Here is a 23,034-nt window from a genome sequence, read left to right on the forward strand (position 1 = left end):
ATTTAGTCAGTGCTACACCCAGCTACTAGATAGCGGAATAATGCACAGCATTTGCCTCCAGAAAAGATTCATCATGCATAACAGAAAAGCCAACTTAGCTGTAGGAATAGTTTTGCAGCTTGCCGACTTTTCTGGATTCACATGGGACGCCCCTGCCTTCCCGAAGAAGAGTAAGCAAAGGGAGAGTAATAAGCCCAATTCTGAACCAACCACTAGAAGGCAGAATAAAGCTCCGATACATAATCTTTCTGGAGATTCCTCAAAGCCGTTCTCCTCCCCAATCAGTATTGTGAATAAGATCCAAAGGTACGCAAGATACCTGTATTTGTCATTGTTGTTGATGTTGTTGATGTTGTCTCGCCTCCTATCTGCACGCCTTGATGTGATGCAGAAAAAGTCCCAGGAACCAGTACCAGTGTGCCGTTGATGCTTAATATAATCTGATATCATCGTGCCTGGCAGGCAGAGACGTGGCTGATGTCGCTGGTGCTGCTTAGCATTGCTAGAGATCTATTTTGGAACAAGGTTTACGGGACCATTCAGACACCTCAGCGGTATGCATAAGGAGATGAATTTGGGAAGATTGTTTTTTTCTTGTCCTTCTAGCAGGGGAAAGTCCAAGCACACAAACACATTGGTATCCCTGCTGCAGGTCCAATATCCGCAATGCAGCCTACAGCCATCCCTACCTGCCTGTTGCATCATCCCATTCCCTCTGAAACATCCATCAACACCTCTTGTGTCGCATGTCAGTAGCAATAAAAACAGTTTATATTTCACCAAATGTCCACCGGCCTTTAGTCTTCATCTCCACCAATGGCATGCTTGCTTCCTCTCCCTGTGACTGCTGGTAGGGTTTTTTTCTGATAGTCACATTTTACAGTTCATGATAACATTATGTTGTCCTTCTTTGAAGCAGGCCTGAAACTGTATCCTACAGGGGAAAGTTCACTATATGCAAAAGTGTTTGAATCGCCGGGCACATGCCCTTAACTTTAGCAGAGTGCTCCGGGCCAAATCAACATGGTCAGGCATCCTGACCTCCCTTAGAAGCAATTCTTTATATGGATGCAAGACCGTTTTGACAGTTATATATCTGGAACATTTGCCATCTTTCTGCCTTCGAGGCCTAACTTGAGCCCTCTCAATACCCATGTTTTCTTTTCTGAAGCACAGGGAATTAGCGAACAGAAGGCCTACAAAATGCATGACATCAGACCCTCTAGCCTCCTCATTAATGTCACTGAATTTACATTGTCCTGTGTTGCTCTAATTACTAGCCCACATATTTCAACTGTATTGAATGTACAGGGGCTTCCACATCCCCTAGTCTCTTCCTTTATTTTTCACAATAGACTCCGTCATCAGAAATGTTGCTTCAATTTCTACAACTTTACTAGTTGTTTAGTTCAGATTCACCATCTGTGTTGTCATGACTTCCGGGAAATATTTCTGCATTTCGCCTATCGCCTGCTTAAAATCAACATTCCACTTTTTCTGAAGTTCCTCAAGACAGAATTTGAGGTCCCGCCACTTGAAGGGTATGCATCATTCTTTCTAGAGGCCATGGCCTGTAGGGCTGAATGTGAATGTTGGTGGTGGAACGGGGATTCTTAAATTTCAAACGTCTGGTATAACAGTAGCAACAGAGCCAAGTACAGCCATGCAAAATAACTCCCCTGAATGTATCAAGCCATTGTTCATTTCACTATCACAGGCCCCCCAAACACCACCACAAAACCTCCCAACTCCTTGCACCAAAGCTGAAACAAAGTACCGTAGGGCCAATCGACCAACGCCCTAAACTCCTTCCCTCCCGGCACTTCAACCAACCTAGAAGAGATTGTCAAAAACTTCTTCTCTTGGATCACTGACTGCGCTAACATTAGCCCCCACCAAACCTAAGAGACCCGCCAAGCAGGCCAGCTGGTGTACCACAGAACTAAGAACCACCAAACGCGGCTGCAAGCAACTCAAATGGGGTTACGCATTTAACTACAGCAGCTGCCTGTGACAACTGCAAAGCCTCAAAAGGCGCATCACGTGTTCCCCATTCCGGATGGGTGACCCGGATGAAGTCCTAAATCCTTTTTGTGAACCAGATCTGTCCAAAATCATAGACAACACAAAGCCATATTGACTGTTAGTAAAATATGGACACCCTCAATTGATCTGAAAGATAACAAGCTCTGGTAAGAACGACTAGTTCTGCTCCCTGGGCAGAGGTGACACCACGGAGTCAGGAGGCTTTCACTACTTCATGAATGGTGCGTACTGCATAAGCTGTTCTCAAATAACTCGTATCTCTTAAGAATGAGCCACCAACAAATATTACATAGTGAGGCTCATTAACGGGTTCATCCTTAATATCAGGTCTTGGTTTGGTGCATAAATCTGTGACGTTGACAGTCATGCTCAACCTCTTCTCCATCAACTTCATTTTCAGGCAGTGGTAACAAGGTAGCTGGATTAATGGTCTGACACCTTTTCAGAGTACCATTCTCAGTAGCCAGGGTCATTTGTCCATGAGCCTGATATTTGTCAGATATTGCGTTTTCATGCATGTAAGCAAAATCTTCACTGAGTGCGATACCATCACTGAAAGAGGCTGTCCGATGACTATAAACTCACTTCCCTCAAAATTCACACCAACTGTTGCATCTGTTTTAAGGACCGGACAGTTCTGTGTCAACAGGGTCGATAGTGGTTGAAAAGTATGCCTTCGAGAGTCTCCATTCAATTGAGTAAGCACTGAGAGAGCGCTGCCCTCCCTTTCAATGCAGAGTGAACGTTGTACAGTAATCCGCATTCCCTTTGCCGGCGCATGACGGAGACTTTCTCTTAGCCATTCGAACGCTTTTAAGCAATTGTTGTCCCATGGAAGCAGATCAGGCACTTTGTGCGTTAGCCTCAGTAAAGGCTTGGCCATTAGGGAAAAGTTGGGTATTCACTGTCTACAGTAGCCTAAAATTCCCGGAAATATTCTGACTACTCTCTGCGTTATTGGATGGCTTCATTTTTAGAATGGCAGCAATTCTCTCTTGAGACATCTTACTTTCTCCCTTCTCAATATGATGCCCTAGGTACCGGACCTTTTTTTGACAATATTACAATGTGCTTGGGGACATCTTGTGTTTATTCTCAACCAAATGATTTAACAAGGCAATCATTCTGTTAACAGGCTTCTTGTGTACTTGACACCACCAACAGGCCGTCAATATACTGAACAGGGACAGAGTTACAGGGCAATTGTAAAGACTCAAAGTTTTTGTTCTAGACATGGTTAAAAATAGAAGGGCTTTTTGTATATCACAGTGGAACTTGGCACCATGCCAAAACTTAAATATGGAAATGAATTGGGAAAAGGAACTGACTTCATGCAAAGGGATAGAGAAAAATACCTGGCACAAATCGACCACTGCATCACAGGGTATCTGAAATAATATTGCAGCTGGATTCGGTATCATGGGACAATATGGAACAACATTTTTTATTAATCTTTCTTAGATCCTGTTCGATTCTGTACTTGCCATTGGGCTTATGAAAACCTATCATTGGCGAATTGCATGGACCGCACATTATCTCTCTCTAAATCCCATTGAACCACTGACTAAGTCACTGGGGTAATTCTAGCCACAGTCTCCGGTGTGAAATTGTATGATGACGTTCTCGAATACTCAACATTAGGTTTCATTGTTATTCAGACAGGTTCTACACCTTTAATACGTTCTATACCTTTCCCTGAGAAATCCCATACTGCAGGTTTCGGAGTATCTCTTAAATCAAGAGGTAACTACTCTACTGTCCTTACAAGGACCAGCCCTACCATTGTCCCTTGTCTGGCCATTTTGAATTCAACATCCTCAACATGTGTTTGAAACTCTCCACCATCTAGTGTACAGTAAATAGTGCAAATTTACTTACACAAAATATCGCTCCCTAACAGGTTTACGGGACTTGAATCACACATTACAAATTGGTGATCTTCTTCAAATTAGGCTATTTTTTAGGGACCTTCTTTGGCACAGGATTAATTATTTGTTTATTTGTAACACCTACAACTTGAATTTCTTTTCCAGACGGGCAAGCACCAGTTTCAATCAACATGACGCTTGGTAGCCATTCAACTCTGGTCTACCTCAAAGACCGCGCCAAGCACTTCCTCCACCTTGGGCACAATCATTTTGAATGTTCGAAGTTAAAACTCTCATTCTCAAACATGGAGTGCTGTTGAAATGGGTTCTGATTCTGGATTCGGGTTTGCTCTTGGAGCTGGATTCGCATTGAACCTGGGGTTACCCACGTTCTGCAAGAGCATCGGAGCTTGTGGACTTCCATCTAATTTAGATTACGCATTTTCTGGACCAGAACATTCTGCATTTGAGTAGGATTGACCTTTTGCATTTGACCAACACTCAGTACACTAATTGGGTTCTGACCGCTCCCTCTTCCAATGTCCAAGCTTGATAATGACAAGGAGTTGATCTCATCACCTTTGCAATATCTATTTCTGAACTCTGATCTCCCGGAACACTGTGTCCTCTACCGTGTAGAACACCACTCCCACCTTACACCATTTGACCTCCACTTTGCAGTCCTGCAACTTGCATTCTGCCAACCTTTCCCACATATGGCTGATTCGGAAATCCTTTCTGTGAAAGCTTCGTCTGTGCCAGCATAAACCTTTCTTTAAGTTTCCTGTTTCATTTATTGCTCATCACTACATTACTTCAAAATCTCATCCAGAGGCTTAGACTGTCAACAGATCACTTTCTGCTGGATATGTATGCGTATCTCGGATTGCAATCAAAGAACGAACTGTGGCACAAAATTCCCATATCTCCCTTTTCAAGGTGGTTTTGACTGCTATGTTTAAGCACCTGAAAAAAGCTGTTCATAATAGGCATGCACTTACTTTTTAGCTTCCTGGGTCGTTCTGTTGATCTTAAGTCAATCAGTATCCCTTGTTGGGACCTTTCCTTTCCAATGAATGAATGTTCCTCATCACACTTTGTCATTACCATAGGAGATGGTGCCCAAGTCCGTGAATCTCTTTGGGGTTCTGTATACGCACACTGTATAGCTATCTAATAGTGGGCCCATAAATTACTTGGTACCATAATGTTGGAAAAGAGATTCAAATCCGTCCACAAAATCTTCGAAATCTTAAACTTGTCAACCTAGGTGTACCATTGGGAAGGATTCTCTCTCAATTTGGGGAAATTGTTCATAAATGACGCAAGATCACCTCGACAGCATGGCACATGAACATATTCTCCACCTTGCACCTCTCTAATAGGGAACATTTGAGCCTTGCTTCCGTCTGGGGGTGTTGTAAGCAGTTTCCCATCCACCCCTACACCGTCTGTTTGCTTTTTTCTTTTCTTGTCTCTTTGCTCACTTACACTCTAACCTCTCAAAATCACTCCATTTTCGAATGCATTTAACCAATTCAGAAATATATAGCTTCATCCATGAAGATCGCATAGTGACAATCTCCTCATCATCTAGTTAAGTGCTCAAACTTTTCTGCAAAGGAAGAGTTCTAGTTGATGCAGCCACAACCCAATAAAAAAAAAAACATTTCTGTTGGGTTTTGTAGATCATAAAAAAGGGGCACAAATGGGTGCCCATTGCAAACAAAGAAACACAGTGGAAGAACAATAAAACATCAGATATTTCCACAATGTTGAATGTGGTGAGTGGGGGGAAAACATTGATACATCAGCAAATTGGCAGACATTGCAAGTCAAAGTATTCACATTAATGATTTTGCAATAACAGCACAGCATCAGGTTATCATACCCATTCAGTCCATAATGTGTGATCCAACCGCCCCACACCCTATGGAACTTAGGTGAACAACCCATACTCTTGTTTGTTACTCTCTCCGCTGCTATATAGAGGTCCATTCCACTTCTCCATTGAGCCGTGGTAGGTGTGTCAGGGGCTACTCCGTGTTTAGCCAGGTCTCTTTTAGCTACCACTAAACCCAAGTTGCACAATATTAGTTTCATCCATGTGAGGTCTAGTTCATTTGGGATGCCTGAAAGCATGTACTTGGGATCCTCGGGAAGTGACGTCCCTAGTCTTGTGATGAGTTCCAGACATACGTTTTTCCAGAATGAATGAATGAATGACTGGACATGTCCATAGTATGTGAAGGAAGACCCACTCTGACTCTCCCCACAACGCAGGCACTCTGGGGAAGCTGCTCTACCTATTCAATGGAGGAGGGCCCTATCATAAGTCCTATGCAGGATTTTGAACTCGATAAGTTGCTGTCTAGATTTAATCGCAACCTCTCGTTGGAACATTAATGCTGCTTTCCAATCCAGTTCTTCAAGCTCACCAACAGTTTTCCATGCGGACTGTACTTTCAGTAAAGTGTCGGGGACATTATTGTGAATGGTTTTATAGATGTAAGAGACTGCTTTCTCCTGCAATTTACCCATCAACAACCGACCCTCTAGGGGAGCATACTCTGAGAGACCTGAAGGAATATTTTCTGCTTTCCAGGCATAGGATTAGCTTTAAATATTAATAGTGTTGTCTATGGTGGAGTTGAAATTCCTACTGGAGGAACGAAAAGGGCAATAAAATGCCCCTTTCAATCAGGTCACCCACCTTGGAGATGCCAATATGGTCCCAGGTTGCGAATTCATTTAATTTCCCGGTTTCTTTAAGGCATCGTCTCACCCACAGTGGTGTTTCCCTGGTTGATCTTTTGCTTCCATCCCAGAAAGGTGATAGCCCTGCACCATGCTTCAAGAGTCATTGGGTAGCTGGTTGTAGGCCTCTTGTTCCTTCCACCGTAGAGAGAATGATTGTATGGGCGCATTTGAAATTCTATCCTCTCCAAGGCGTAGGTGGGGTGATCACCATTTACATGTCCCCAGTCGTTTATTGCTATTAAATGGGATGCCCAGTAATAAGCCCAGATATCTGTAAGGGCTATCTCCCCATTATATGAATTGCACTGTAGCGTTCAGAGAGCTATTCTTGGGTGCCCATCATTCCACAGCAGTTACCTAAGTTCGCTATCAATTTTGGAGAAGATGTCAATTAGAAGTCTATAATGTGTGTGTTTTTAGGGCATATCAAATATTTGGAAGAATAATAATTTTGAACATGGCTGCCCTTCCTAATATCGTTAGGGAGACTTTCTTCCAACAACCGGCATCCACATGAAAGTCAGTCCGTACCCTCCTAGCATTATGCTCTATGCACCTCTCATGATTGATGGTGGCATGGATTTCTAAGTACTGGAATACCTTCCTAGTTATTCTGAGCCTCCCAGGAAGATTTGTCGGGTCTGAGAAGAACGGATTTGTCCTAATTTATTGTATACCCACAATGCGCCCCATACTGTTCAAAGGTGTGGAGGAGGACTGCTGGGATCGACTCAGTTTGCCGAGTCAGATATAGCTGAATGTCATCTGCGTATAGTGAGATATTTTCTTCTGGGATTGGAGAAACATTCACCTAGAAACCTGTAAGAGTGGGCAGAAAAGCGCGCAACACAGGCGTGTGTTCGTAAAGGTTTTAATGGGGAATATAGCAAGGTCTCAGAGTCTCAAAAAGAAGTAAATAAAACGTATCCAAAACAACAGGGGAAAGTGTTCTGCTTCGTCCTTCAGTGGGATGTGTTCTCCCTCTTTGAAGCCCGTCGTCTGGCCCTCTCGGCCGGGATGCCGTTGCTCAGCGATGTCACCAGGGTTGTACCAAAAGAAAAGAAAGGAGACCTATTGGGACCTTTATAGTCTTTCTTCGTTCTGAGGAAAAGGGTGTGAGGGACGTCACCAGGCTCTCCTTAGATAGGTCGTGCGGGGAGGGGTTCCACCACCTGAGAAGGATTTAGGGAGAGGGGAGCGCACAGATGCTAAGATTCCCCACCTGGCAGCCCCACTTCTCCCTTGGCTCTAGGTTCAACCCGCCTCCCGGTACCCAGCAATCGCTGCCGTACCTTCCCAAGCCATGTTCCTCCGGGACCGTGGCAGGGCGCTTCGCAGGAACGATGGCCTCCAGGCTTCTCTGCAACCGCGTCCTCCGGTGTCCTCGCGACCACGGGATCCCTCGCTTCTTCGCCTTCACTCCGTCTCTCCGGGCTACTTCCTCCTTCACGATGATGCCGCCCTCTTCATTGGCTGCTGGGGCTTTTACGTCCGATGGCGCGGTGTGGCTCCACCCCCATGGGCTGGGCCAGTAGCCGTCCGTCTCTTCCTGGAAGGGCCAGGACCCGGAAGGGGGGGAATCCGACGTGGCTGTCCAAACCGTGTTGGGGTCTTGCGACTGAAAGGTGGAAACAGCGGTGAGTGGAAGAGGGGAAGGCAACACCGGAGTTTCACAACCCTGCCCCTGACACACCCCTCCCCTAGATTCGTCCCGATCGGGGCCGAATGGAAAACGGGACAGGAAGTCGGCATTGGCATTGAGGGCACCCTTTCGGTGGCAAACTTCGAAGGAAAAGGGCTGTAGGGACAGGAACCACCTCATTACCCTAGGGTTGTTCCCCTTTGTCCTACTCATCCACACGAGAGGGGCATGGTCGGTGTACAGAATGAAATGGGCACCCTCGAGGTAGTATCGCAATTTGTCTATGACACTCCTTCTCGACGGTGGGATACAGCCTTTCGCCGGGAAACAGTTTCCGACTGACATACAGGACCGGACGTTCGGAACCGTCAGCGGTGGTTTGGGAGAGGACGACTCCTATACCCACAATGGAGGCGTCCGTCTGGAGAATGAAAGGACGAGAATGGTCCGGGGAAATGAGCACGGGATGGCTAGTGATAGCCTTTTTCAGTGTTTTGAAAGCGGTAAGGACAGCGGGAGATGGGATCCGTAAGGCCCTATTGGGGACCCCTTTTTGCAATAGGTTGGTCAGGGGGGCGGAAATGTCAGAGTACTGAGGAATGAACCTCCGGTAATAGCCAGTGAGGCCCAAGAAAGCCCTGATTTCACGTTTTGTGGAGGGCAAGGGGGTTTCGGTTATGGCTTTTATCTTTTCGTCCTGAGGTTCGAGACTCCCGTTCCCGAGTACGTACCCCAGATACTTCACTATGTTGAACCCCACGCGTGATTTCTTGGCGTTAATGTGCAGTCCGGCCTCTTTTAGCGCTTGCAATATCTGGTGACAATGTCTCAGATGGTCTTTCCAAGTGCAGCTGTATTTAATTATGTCATCCAGATATGCTGCCGAATACTGTTGATGGGGAGTCAGGATTTTATTCATTAGTCTCTGAAAGGTTGCCGGGGCCCCATGTAGGCCAAAAGGAAGAACTGTGAACTCAAAGAGGCCCTCAGGAGTAGAGAAAGCTGTCTTTGCTTGATCTCTTTGCCTTAGGGGCACCTGCCAATACCCTTTTGTTAGGTCTAAGCTGGTGATATATTTGGCCTCGCCAAGTCTCTCGACTAGTTAATCTACTCGAGGGAGAGGGTAGGCGTCTAGCTTGGAGATTGCGTTTACCCCACGAAAGTCTATACAAAATCTTATTGATCCATCGGGTTTTGGAACCAACACGATGGGGGATGACCACTCACTTCGTGAGGGTCGGATAACCCCCATTTGCAACATTTTGTGGACCTCTTCCTTGACTGCTTTCCGTCTGGAGGCCGGAATGCGATAGGGTTTTTGTTTTATCACCTTCCCTTCCTCAGTGGTTATACAGTGTTCTAGAAGCCGGGTTTTTCCAGGTAGGTCAGAGAAGAGGGCCCTAAACCCTAGGGCTACGTCTAACAACTCGTTTAGCTGGTCTGTTGTTAAGTCTGGGTTTACTACCAAGTGTTCCAGAGAGCAGTCAGGTATGTTTTGGGACGTCACTAGATGGTTATTTACGGGAGGGGGTCCCAACCACTTCTTTAAGAGGTTAATATGGTATAGTTGGGTCCTCCTAGGGCCTAGGCGGAGCCTATAGGTGGTTTTCCCAATGGTGTCTGTGACCTGAAAGGTCCCCTTCCATTTGGTTGTTCCCTTGGCGAGGGAAGAGGGTAATCGAACTAGAACCCAATCGCCCACACTCGGGGTTCTCCATTTTTTTCCCTTATCGTACATCTGTTTCTGGCAGAGTTGTTTTCTCTCCAAGTTGGCGTGGGCTATGTCTCTGAGTTTCCCGATCCTGGAGCTTAGATGTTGGGCGTACTCGAGCAAACTGTTGGTATCATGGTTATCCTTTTCCCAGGTCTCTCTTGTCATCTCTAACAGGGTTCTTGGTTGTCGACCATATAACAATTCGAAAGAGGAACAACCTAGACTGCTTTGTACCTGTCCACGTATGACAAAGAGAGCCAGGGGAAGGAGCCGGTCCCACGACTTACCCTCGCTACTCAACATCTTCTTCAGGGTCAGTTTCAAGGTCCCATTGTAACGTTCTACCAGGCCATCGGTCTGAGGATGATAGACTGAAGTTTTAATGTGTTTCACGTCCAACATCCCACAGACCTGAGACATGAGTTTCGAAACAAATGGGGTTCCTTGATCTGTTAGTATCTGGCGTTGAAACCCACACGCGTGAGAAATATTCGAGTAGTTTATCTGCTATATTGGAAGTCGTGGGGGCCCTAAGGAGAAAAGCCTCTGGAAATCTGGTGCAATAGTCCACTAAGACCAAAACTTATTGGAACCCCTTTGTTGACCAAGGTAGTGGTCCAATGATGTCTAATCTCACCGCTCAAAGGGTTTTCCTACTATAGGGAGGGGTCGTAAGGGTACCGGAGGGGGAGTGTAGGGGTTCTTTCTCTGACAGATCGGACATTCCCTACAATATTGTTTGGTTTAGGCATAGATTCCGGGCCAATAGAAGTGACGTAGCAGTCCCTGGGTGGTCTTCTCGGCCCCTACGTGTCCGGCCAATAAATGGGAATGTGCAAAGAACAACAGCTGCTCTCGGAATTCTCGGGGAACCAGTAGTTGTGGTTTATCACGGGGTCCCGCTACCCGGTATAGTAAGTCGTGTGATATAAGGAAGTAAGGATATGATCGGGGTTGGTCTCTTGGGGTTGTTCTGGCTTCTTCCCAGGCGTGTGTAAGTGAGGCATCATTATGCTGAGCCCAACGGAAGTCTTTGTCCGTTAGCCAGGGTTCCTCTGTCAAAAACGCCATTTTCACTTCACCCTTAAGTTTCCCAGGGTTTTTTTTTTCTAGAGTGTCCATAAACAAGGACAAGAAGTCTGGATTGTCTACTCCTAAAATGACCTCCTCGGGCAGGTTGTCTAACACCCCTACTAATACCGGGGCATGAAACCCTTTTTGGGTTTCCAAGGAGACGCGGGCTACTGGATAGGATCGTACGTCCCCGTGTACACACCGGATGAGTATGTTTTTCTCGGGGATCACTTGCTCGGGCCTTATCAATGACTCCCTTATCACGGACTGTAGATACCCTGAGTCCAAGAGGGCCTGTACTCGTATCTCATTAACTATTAGACTTACATGAAAACAAGACCCCATTTCAGCAGTGTACATGAGACTTCGGGGAAGATAGCTGATGTCTATAGGTTCCTCGGTCTTTTTCCGAGGACAAGCACGGGCGATGTGTCCCCACTCTCCGCACTCAAAACATTGGGGTCCACGGTTTAGCGGGGGCTCAAAACGACCCAATCGTGCCCGTTGGGGTTCTCTGATGGGTCTGAGGGCTTTTCTCTGGGCCGGTGGACCTTTAGAGGGTTTTTCCGGCTCCCATGAGGGGGACCGGGGTTGAGACCGGGAGTAGGAAGTGGCCATGTCTACGGCTTGCTCCACAGTTAGGGTGGCATGCTGACGCAACCATCTTTGCATGTTGAAGGGTAGGGCTTCCAAGAATTGTTCAAGGATGATGGTGTTCATAAGGTCCTCTTTAGTGTGGTCTGTGGGTTTTAGCCATTTTTCGGCCGCCAGTTTAAGCTTATAGTACAGAGTCTTGGGGGTATCTCCCGGGGCTCCTTTTTCTTTTCTAAACCGCAGTCGATAGGCTTCAGAATCCATACCCAAATGATCGAGGATTAAGGCTTTGATCTCATCATAGGACGTAATGCCCCCAGCGTTAGCAACCTGATACGCTGCTTGCGCTTCACCCGTCAGGAGGGGCGCTAGGTAGAAAGCCCATTTCGCTACTGGCCAGCCAGATGCCCGCGCCGCTCTCTCAAAATTTAAGAGAAAGGCGTCGGGATCTTCCCCCACCGTATACTTTTGTAGAGACACTGGGTAGCGCGGATAGACCCCGGTGTAGTCTCTGGCCCGCGGGAGAGGTTGTGGGTTCCTCAACGACCTTGATGAGGGTCTCTAGCTGCGCCTTCATGAGGTCTTTGAAGGTGTCTCGATCTGCCTGGGCGGCGGATAGTTGACGCTCTACCGCCCATTCTAGCTTCTTCTGCCCCTCTGCGATATGCTGTATGAGGTTCTCCATGGTTGGGTTCGCTACGGGAGGTTATCGTGCCTGCATTCTCCACCACTTGTAAGAGTGGGCAGAAAAGCGCGCGACACAGGCGTGTGTTCGTAAAGGTTTTAATGGGGAATATAGCAAGGTCTCAGAGTCTCAAAAAGAAGTAAATAAAACGTATCCAAAACAACAGGGGAAAGTGTTCTGCTTCGTCCTTCAGTGGGATGTGTTCTCCCTCTTTGAAGCCCGTCGTCTGGCCCTCTCGGCCGGGATGCCGTTGCTCAGCGATGTCACCAGGGTTGTACCAAAAGAAAAGAAAGGAGACCTATTGGGACCTTTATAGTCTTTCTTCGTTCTGAGGAAAAGGGTGTGAGGGACGTCACCAGGCTCTCATTAGATAGGTCGTGCGGGGAGGGGTTCCACCACCTGAGAAGGATTTAGGGAGATGGGAGCGCACAGATGCTAGGATTCCCCACCTGGCAGCCCCACTCCTCCCTTGGCTCTAGGTTCAACGCGCCTCCCGGTACCCAGCAATCGCTGCCGTACCTGCTCAAGCCACGTTCCTCCGGGACCGTGGCAGGGCGCTTCGCAGGAACGATGGCCTACAGGCTTCTCTGCAACCGCGTCCTCCGGTGTCCTCGCGACCACGGGATCCCTCGCTTCTTCGCCTTCACTCCGTCTCTCCGGGCTACTTCCTCCTTCACGATGACGCCGCCCTCTTCATTGGCTGCCGGGGCTTTTACGTCCGATGACGCGGTGTGGCTCCACCCCCATGGGCAGGGCCAGTAGCCGTCCATCTCTTCCTGGAAGGGCCAGGACCCGGAAGGGGGGGGAATCCGACGTGGCTGTCCAAACCGTGTTGGGGTCTTGCGACTGAAAGGTGGAAACAGCGGTGAGTGGAAGAGGGGAAGGCGGGAAGGCAACACCGGAGTTTCACAACCCTGCCCCTGACAAAACCTCTGGCATGCAGGTGCGTATGGACCATATACGCCAGTGGCTCTAGATTCAAGGAAAACCAAAGGGGGAAAGGGACGAGTCCCTCTCCTGATAGGAAATTCTAACAACAATACTCCATTGCCTCCTACAGCAGCTGTGGGCTACTTGTAGAGCAGGCCAGCCCATTCCACTGACTCTGATCCAAACCCCGTTTTCCTGAGAGAGTGTATCATGAAAGGCCAGTGTAGAACATCAAAGGTCTTTTCGGCGTCCAATGAGACAAACACATGTGGGTCTTGTCTAGTCTGGACTTCATCATTCAGTTATTAAGTCTACGAAGATTCCCTCTGGTTGAGCATTTGGGCATAACACAGGACCAGTCTTTGTGGATCAACAAATAAATAATCCTTCTAAATCTAGTTGCCAGGACGGTGGCCAGAACTTTGGTTTCTATATTCAGCAATGAAATTGGCTGATAAGCCTTATGTATGATCAGAATCTGGCTCTACACAAGTCTGGTGGGAGGATGCCATCAGCCCTTGCTGTTAGATATAGCTGAAGCAAGTAGGGGGCCAGGATATCTACCTGCTTTTTGAAAACTTCAGCCAGAGGCCATTAGGTCCTGGGCATTTGCCCGAGTTTACTTGGGATATGGCAGCCTGGACTTCAGCAAGGGTGATGTCTGCTTCCAGGGCCATGCGGTCCTCTCCAGAGAGAGTTGGTGAATTCATGTCAGTAATGTAGTTGTCTATTTGAGCAATGTCTGTTAGGGGGTGGTCATTGTAAAGGGTCTTGTAAAAGTTCATAAATTTCTCTGTTATTTCCCTGTCCGTGTTATAGAGGTTGCACTCTGCCACTTGTATCTGGTGGACCTGGCGAGTCTCCATGTCCCAGCGACTTAGCCAGGCCAGAAATTTCCCAGCTTTATCTCAGACATCGTATAGACGATGCTGCGTGGCCAGCATTTGACTGCCTGCTTCATCAGTGGCCAGTACTAAATATTTTCAAATCGCAGGGCTTCGACCCTTCTTACCATCAGGGGGCTCGGTGAGAGGACATTCGCCTCTGCCTTTAGGAGACACTTCTCCCAATTCCTCCACATCCCTAATAGCCTTCCTTTTCTTGAAGGCGATAATATTCTGTTTCCCGTCACGCATCACTGCCGTGTATGCCTCCCAGAGTGTAGCCTCTGACTCAACAGAGTCTAGGAAGTATAGTTTGGATTCTGCCTAGGCATGTAGCCTCTAATCCCCATTGATGTCATGAGGTCTCTGCCCTGTCGTTATCCAGAGTGAAGTGATCAGATAAGCCTCTAGCTAGATAGCTCTGTGTATCGTGCCCACTGCACCTGCTGCTCCGAAAACGTAGTCCAGTCTAGAATACACTTTGTGTAGTCCTGAGAAGTATGAATAGCCTCTATCCTGTGGGTGTTGTCACCTCTGTAGATCTGTAAGACCCAACTTGTCCACAAAACTCACCAGGGATGTAGTCTTACCCGGGTTGGGAGTTGCCCTTGATCTGTCCTGGTCTGGGAACATCACGTCATTAAAATCACCCACTGGAATATGTAAGGAGAATTCGGCTTCCAACAGGATTTTGGTGATTTTATTTAAAGTGTGTTGCGGGGAAGGAAGCATAGATGCTAGCAATAGTAACATTTAGTTGTCCTCAAATGCCCTGGACTGCAGCATATGGCTCTAACCAGGATTTTTGTACATGAAAAGGGGGGAACTTTCAAATCAGGATTGCTACCCCTCGGGATCCCGATGTGAACCCTGCATGTGCTAGCATAGTGTGTGCTCCCTGGGCCAGGAAGTGGCAATGGGTTCCCCTAAGATGCATCTTTTGCAGTAAGACCACGTTCTGTTTCAGTTGCTTAACATATGCCGAAACCAGACCGATAGTGTAATTGTAATCGCCCCATAACAGTGAAGTATACATTCTGTGTAACCGATGTCCTTCCTGCTAGTCAAACAACTCAAGAAACATTTGAAACAATACAAACATAACAATAAGACTGTAATTACGTTCCCCTCTCCCGACCCCCCATTCCCCACACGCATTCACCTCCATAACACACAAGGTTACCATATTGCAGGTCTGGGGGTCTGTAGCCCTCCCGTACACAAATACTATAACCTATAGCTAAATGAAATGAGTCTCATCTCTCACACACTACAACTACTCCCTTACTGAATCCTTCCTCTCTTTCACTCACTCACTCTAGCCCTTCTGTAACTCCACAAGGAAGAATTCTCACGGACCCTCGAGCCACCCGACTCAGTCACGTCTACCATGATCTACACATACTCTCATTCAACTGTACAAACATCCCAAAAAATACTCACTCTCATTTGTCTCTCGCAGCCCACACATACAAACTTGGTTTTAGGGAGTGAGAGGGTGACCAGCAAGTTCATTGCCTCTTGGCTTGTCCATTGCTGTGTTGCTTCCTCCTGGGCCATGGACTCTTAACCTTTCCCTACAGCTCCCCCCCCCACCCCAATTCTGTCGCGCACTCCCCTCAGGATTTCATCACCACTGTCCTCAATTCAACACTGACTGGCTTCTGACAGGCGCGGTCTCAAGCATCTTGGTTAATATGTCTATCTTCCCTTGGTGTGGTAACCTTGGTTCTATATCTTTCGCCATTTTGCCCAAGGGCCTTCCACTGGAGGAACAAGCTGAGGGATTAAAAGGATCTGTGGCCCTCAGATACTGAACGATGTCGCTCTCCTCCACTCGTGGTTTATTTCAAGAATAACTTAATTGCCAAGTGGATGGCTAAGGATGACTGCAATTGTTACACCTCTAATTTGCTGCCAAAAGCCGAAATGCTGTGGGGCAAGTGGTGGATTGAGCTGCCATTGTCCTTATCAGCTCTGTGCATTACTATGGCAATCCAGAGTCACCAGTCGTCGTACTGCTCTGACCGGGGATCTCTGTATACAATGTGCACCACCTGAACAGATCCCCCCCGCTCCTCCAGTCACATTACTCTGCCCCTTTAATGGGCAGTCCACAGTTCCCAGACGTACAGGTAGGAAAGTTTTCTAAAGGAGAGTCGGCAAGCTCCGAATGGTTGGAGATGTAATGTAGCCAGGGGCTCAAAGCTTGTGTTTCAAGCCAAACTTATAGGCCATTGTGCCAATACAGAAGCGTTGAATATCTCATGTTTTGATACATCTTTGCATTGGAGACCATTCCAAACATCTAAACAGTACTCTTCCTCACATTTCGTCTTTCTGGTCACCTTGGTTTGTGCTTGCAACGACCAGCTTGTGTCTAGAATAATAGAGGCATAGCTACCGCTCTGAGATGTAAGGATCCTACGCCATTCAAAGTTGCTGAGGATGGCCTTTAATATAGCAAAGTACATTAGGGGAGACTGCGGTCACCAACAGCATGTTATGAAGATCAGCAGGTACCATATGCCTCCAATTCACCTTCCTCTGGGTCTCAGTCACGGTAGCACATCGCTCACCCGGAGCCTCACCAACAGACGGCCGACATGTTCATGGTCAACGTAAGTTTTTTTTATTGACTTAAAAAATGTGCAGTCTATTTTATGGGTTCCAAAGTACCATTCCACTCTGTTTCTGCTCAACCGTGGAATGCTCTTGCGCTAAATAATAAGACATTATTTGAAAACCCATAACCATGAACTGTGCTATCAGAATGCTGTTACATATGCGGTTTAGGTGTGCTTTTGAGCCCAGAATAGAATTATTAATTCCAATTAATGGAGTTTTTAAATTTGAATTTGAATATTGACTTTTTATTTTAGTTTTTCTTCCATCCATGTATTGGCGCTTTCAGTTTTTTGCACTGTTTATTTCCTTTAACATTAACTTTTCTAGTGTATAGATGCAGTCACACAACACTGCATTAAGTGTAGTACAAAATCACAAATGGAAATATTGCATTTTGCTTGAGACCTGTAGCTCTTTAAAAACTATTTCTCTCTCTCACAGGCAGACACGTTAAAAGAAAGGTATCAGAAAATTGGAGACACAAAACGAGCAACACCAATAGAAGTACTGTGTGAAAACTTTCCAGGTAACAGTTACATTAAATAACCCATTCCATTCAACGACCCATCCATGGGGCTATTGAAATGTAATTTTGACTTGTGTGAAGAAGTGTAGAAGGTATCCATGTGCTTATTAAAGTGTTTTTTTATATATATATGTGTGTGTATATATATGTATGTATATAGATATGTATGTATGTATATACATCAACTGACTACACTGGAGCGAGTGCGGCATTTTTTCAATTGCTTGTGGAACTTTAACGAGGACGGGTCCCAATTGGCGCCCCCAGCTATGCTAATTTGCATATGGGCTGGTGGGAGGAGCAAGTACTCATGAAGGGACACAAAACTGCCATGACTGAAAATGTGAACATCTATGTACGTTACATCGATGATATATTCATACTGTGGTAGGGAACTGAGGAAAGTGCAAAAGTCTTTGCTAATGAATTGAATAACAACAGTCTGAACTTATCATTTACTAGTCACACCAGTAAAAACTGCATCCAATTTCTTGACATTGAAATATACATTGAAAACAACTGTCTACAGACCAGAACATATAGGAAAGACACCGCAGGGAATGCCATCCTTCACGCAGATAGTTTCCATCATAACAGCGTTAAGGAAGGCATTCCTTATGCAGAATGTCTCAGGATGAGACGTAACTGCAGTACAACAGAAGGTCTTAAGAAATCTACTAACAAATTGTTTAGTAGACTACAGAGCAGAGGGTACAAAACAGAAACCCTAGAGAAAGCCAGAAACAGAAGTGAGTTAAAGACACGGGAAGATCTTCTGTTCAAGAAACAAGAACAGAGTGCAAGTAAAGAGGCTGGCATCCCGAGATTGATCACAGGATTTAATGCATACCACACTACACTGAGAAAAATCCTGCACAAACATTGGCAGACAGTCCGCAGTGATCCGGTTCTGGGACCAAAATGCCCCAAAACCCCGGCCATTAGTTACAGAAGAGCTAAATCTATGCGGCAGGAATTGGTACGCAGCTCACCCTCTGTAGCGAAAAGTCAAACTTGGCTACAATCACCTAGAGGCTTTTTTAGGTGTAGTAGATGCAAAGCCTGCAAACACGGCAATAACACCAAGTCTGTTATAATGCCTTTCAGACATTCACCATACGTTATCCGTGGCAGCTTCAATTGCAAAACGGACTTTGCCGTGTACGTGCTACAATGCACATGCCTGAAACTGTATGTTGGCAGTACGATCCACCAAGTCCACGTTCGCATTTTGCAACACCTGAGAGCAATTGCGAATGATGACCAAACATACCCAGTGGCACGCCATATTAACCTGTGCCACGGTGGCAAGACCCAGGACCTCTCCTATTTTGTGATTGATAGTGTCCCTAAAAATCCTAGGGGAGGTAACAGGCAATTGGCATTAAGGAGATTGGAATCAAAATATATCATTCTCCTTAATTCCAAAATCCCACATGGGATGAATGCCGATGAAGCGCTTAATGTCCATCTCTGATTCGTTATTTGAGAAGATTGGCCTCTTCGTTTGAACCCTTTCCTCGGAGCATGACTGTTCTAAACCTTGATATTTTGTTATGACATTTCACATTTACCTGTAATACCGCCCCACTATACATGTGTTTCTATTCTTGTATATACTTTGTTCAAGTACAGTAGGAGGGCAATAGGTAATACATTTTCTTTACTGGCCTGCCAATACAGATCGTATTTATTCTCTTTGCCCACTTGGACGGAAGACTCACTTAGCTTTGTATGTACTCCTTCCCCCCTGGATTAGTACTAGGGGCTCTCTATGGTGATATATAACCCACCTTTTTCCTTTTAATTTTTAACAGATAGAGGCACTTGTCATCTATGCTGTTCCCTTCATGTGGATGTAAGGAAATATTCCAAGTGGCAGTCCCCACTTTCTTTACTTTGCATTACGATGTGTTTGCTGTTCTCGTATTCTGAGACTGTACATACTAGCGAAGACTGTTCAGGCCGGTTAAGTTCGCAATTATTGTTGTATGATAATCATATGCCACATACCCTCCTCTGCACGCCAATACAGCCACCTTGGTTTAGAGCACATTACATGGGACACATTGAGACTGGATGTTCCGCCTCTTTTCAAAAAAGCGGTATTCCTAATCACTTATGTGTTTTTTATTGTTAGAGTGACTTTCAAACTCAATCTTTATTTTAGGAAAAAATTTGCCTTATGATAACTTATATTGTTTAATTATCAATGTATGTTATTACATATGTTCACGTACAAATGTATTTTGCAAAGTCACGGTGAAAAACTTCTATGTCTATGACATCTTCTGGTTGCCTAGGCAACCACAGGTAAATGGTGGAGGTATTTGTTTGGCTGACACTGACAGAACATTTCATGCAGTTTTTACCGCCGAAACGCGTCTGACCTGAATTTGAAATAAATCGCCGTCTGTGCCATAATTCTTCACGGTGTTGGTGCCTGTTTGTGGAAAGACGATCAGGGTGTAAATATATATATATATATATATATATATATATATATATATATATATATATATATATATATATATATATATATATATATATATATATATACACATATACACATATACACATATACACACATACACACATACACACATACACACATACACACATACACACATACACACATACACACATACACACATACACACATACACACATACACACATACACACATACACACATACACACATATATACACATACACCTTTGACGCCAATTGCATCTTGTTTTGCACCTGAAGTGCTAAAGAAGACTCATAGGCATTGCCTTCCACTATGTTCTAAGTCAGTGGCTTTTATTATTGGGGAAAAATCCTTGCCTACTGTGTGCTATGTGCATCAACTTTGATGAATTATTTCTATGTCTTACTTTTATGATGGTATTGAAATTCTCACTGGTTCTTGCAAACAAAATCACAGATATTGTCTGTTTAATTCTTTTTCATTTTGATTGTTGAAGTGTCAAATGTGTTCCTCAATTTCCTTCTAACCATGGCGGAGAGATATTTTGTGATATTTATTTGATTCTGTTTATATTTAAAACATTTCTCTTGAATATCACTTTTAAATATAAAGTTAGTATCCTACCTATGCAAGCTATTGTGTATTAAGTTGTATCACTGTAGTGATATGCATAGACACCTGTATTCCAGAGGGTTGCCATGGACCCACCCAGCAATTCAGTTGGACTTTTGGATGGCTGGGACACAGTGCTCCTCTCTTGTGATTTGCGTTGTGGTTATAGGAATTGTGGGTAAGACTCTTTAGTCTTATTATCAAAAAGAGTTGTAAAATTATGACATTCGTAATTTTACCTATCCATTTTTGTAATGTAGAACCCATGCATAAATAATGCATGTCACAGGCTGTGTATCACCATTCTTTACACAAAATGAATTATTCGCATAGGCCTTTCTTCACACACAATCCTCAGCTTCAGGCAGGAGGCTAAATCTTTAAAACGTTTCTCTCAACAGTACCTCTCCAGGAGCTCCTCTAAGTGACATCACATAGCTTCATCCAAATCTGATATGATTATTTAGGAGATATATGGAGCTCTGTGACAAGTAGGCTTCGTTTCCTTTTTTTGGTGCCTCATAGTGACGGATCTTAATCTCTTCTTGGTGTTTCACTGAAGAAGTTTCTCAGTGGCTTATAGCAGCTAGGTCAAATGCCTTCCCCCCCCCCTAAGATCTTGGGGCTCAAGCCCTGTCAAAGATGTTGTACGAAGTTGTCCATAAGGGATCAGAATGTATGTTCCAGTAATTTTAGTTGAGAATTAATCTAAGAACAAATTCTTCTTGAAACATAAGTAATAACAATTCTCCCCCCACACCAACAGCATATCTCCTACAGCCTCTTTCAAGAGTGACCCCAATAGTCCTTGCGTCATATCTCCATCTTTAGTCTACACAGTTGATCTTCTACAATGTATTACAGAGACAATGTTTGTAATAGTCAAAGATTTCTTTTCAGTAGTTTGCTGTGAAATAGTCCAAGAGCGGTGCCCTCATCTGTTTTTTCCCATGCCTATGACTTTACAGTACCAGTTTAATATATGTGGTTTCCATTTTGCTAATAGGACCAGTTTAGCTGTCAAAAGCAGTATATTTCACCAGTCATCTTATTTAGACTACATTTGATATTTGGTCTATCCCAGCAGTATATCCTCTACAGTTGAGGAATTTGTAGTCCAGTGTTTTTCTCAATGGCTCCCAGCACCTCCTCCCAATAGGTTTGAATACTGGAGTATGTGGATTGAAATCCATAGCCTCCACCCCAACTCAAGCATTTTTCTGACATGTTGGTGTCCTTGATGTGAAAGCGGTGAGGGGTATAAGGATAACATCTATGAACTGACTTAAAAACTGCTGTTATCCCCATTACATGTGTACTGCCTTTCCATTGATTATTCAACATTATGTCCCATCAAATGTTAGTGAAGTTCTACCATAACTCTTTTTCCCACCAATTCCTGAACTTCCTCTTGGGAGGCTCGTCTCCGTTGTGTCACAGCTTGTATATCTTTGATACTAGGTGGTTATCTGCCTCTACCCTCTGTAGCAGTTTTGTGAACTGTGTCAGGTGTGTTGTGGCTGCAGCTTTGAGCGCGCATTGCATGAACTCTTTACCTCTCCTGTACATATCAAAATCTCTCTACTTCCCTAGGCCGTAATCAGCTGTGAATTGCTTAGATTTTTTAAATGTTCCGTTCAGATTTTTTAAAGGTTCCTTTCTTGAACATGTTACCTATCTGGATGCACTTTGCCGTCTGCCACCCTCTGAATTTCTCTCTATCCAGCCTGGGCCAAACACTGGTATTCCCAGTATCCGCTTGTATGGCAAGGAGAAGCATGTCAAGCCCATTTTGACTCTCACCCTGTCTCAGATTTCCAGAGTTGCATATGTGATTAGGAAGCATAATATGTTAGCTTTCTTATCTTTGCATGTTAGCCAAGGAATTTTCCAGGTTGGCCAGCCTCCAGTTGTATGTTTAAAGCCTCATTTGTGTTTCTTCACCTCTGACCACCCGATAGAGTGCCTGAGATGTGACATGTGATAATAGAAATAAATGTTGGGTATGCCAAGACCTCCTCTTTTAACATGGTGAAACCGCAGAATGGTTGGAACATTTGACCTCTTCCAACCGTGATGAATTATGCGCACATTCTTTGAATTTGTTCCAACGCCCCTTGTTAAATTGCCATCGACAGCACTTGGAACAAAAAAACATAACTTGGGTAAGATCTCCAACTTGACAGTGACTGTGCGGCTAAGGCATGAGAGAGAATGGCTATGACTTCTCTTTAGGCCCTCTCAACATTGCTAATTAGGGAGGCAGTGGAGAGTGCGGCCATATGCAGCTTTTGTATCATTACAGTGAAGTTCACTCCCAGATATCTAATGGATGCAGTGTTCCGTTGAAATGACAGATGGAACAGTTTTAATAATCAAAGCTACTGAATCATGCATATTGACTTTGAAGCCAGAGTCTGTGCCAAATCTCCCAAACCCTCTCATCAGGGGCAAGATAGAAATCACTGACCTTGTCAGCAATACGATGATATCATCCACAAAAAGGGAAAATTGCCTCTGTCCAACTTCACACCTTTGATGTGGACCACTTTGCATAGGTATTGGGCAAGGTGTTTTAGATATAATACAAAAAGCAA

The 23,034-nt window shown here is 45.1% G+C and overlaps 1 protein-coding gene across 6 annotated transcripts in view; it reads left to right on the forward strand.

Moving 5' to 3' along the window:
- Positions 1–23,034, forward strand: part of CSNK1G3 (casein kinase 1 gamma 3) — a 353,425-nt gene that overhangs the window by 185,275 nt on the left and 145,116 nt on the right. For all 6 annotated transcript variants that reach the window (XM_085632678.1, XM_085632682.1, XM_085632681.1 and 3 more), the window contains one exon: positions 17,267–17,351. In XM_085632678.1, the coding sequence (XP_085488804.1) occupies positions 17,267–17,351 (85 nt within the window). The remainder of the gene's footprint in view (positions 1–17,266; positions 17,352–23,034) is intronic.

This window comes from Triturus cristatus, chromosome 2_1 (genome assembly GCF_964204655.1).
Source record: "Triturus cristatus chromosome 2_1, aTriCri1.1, whole genome shotgun sequence".
Lineage (NCBI taxonomy): Eukaryota > Metazoa > Chordata > Amphibia > Caudata > Salamandridae > Triturus > Triturus cristatus.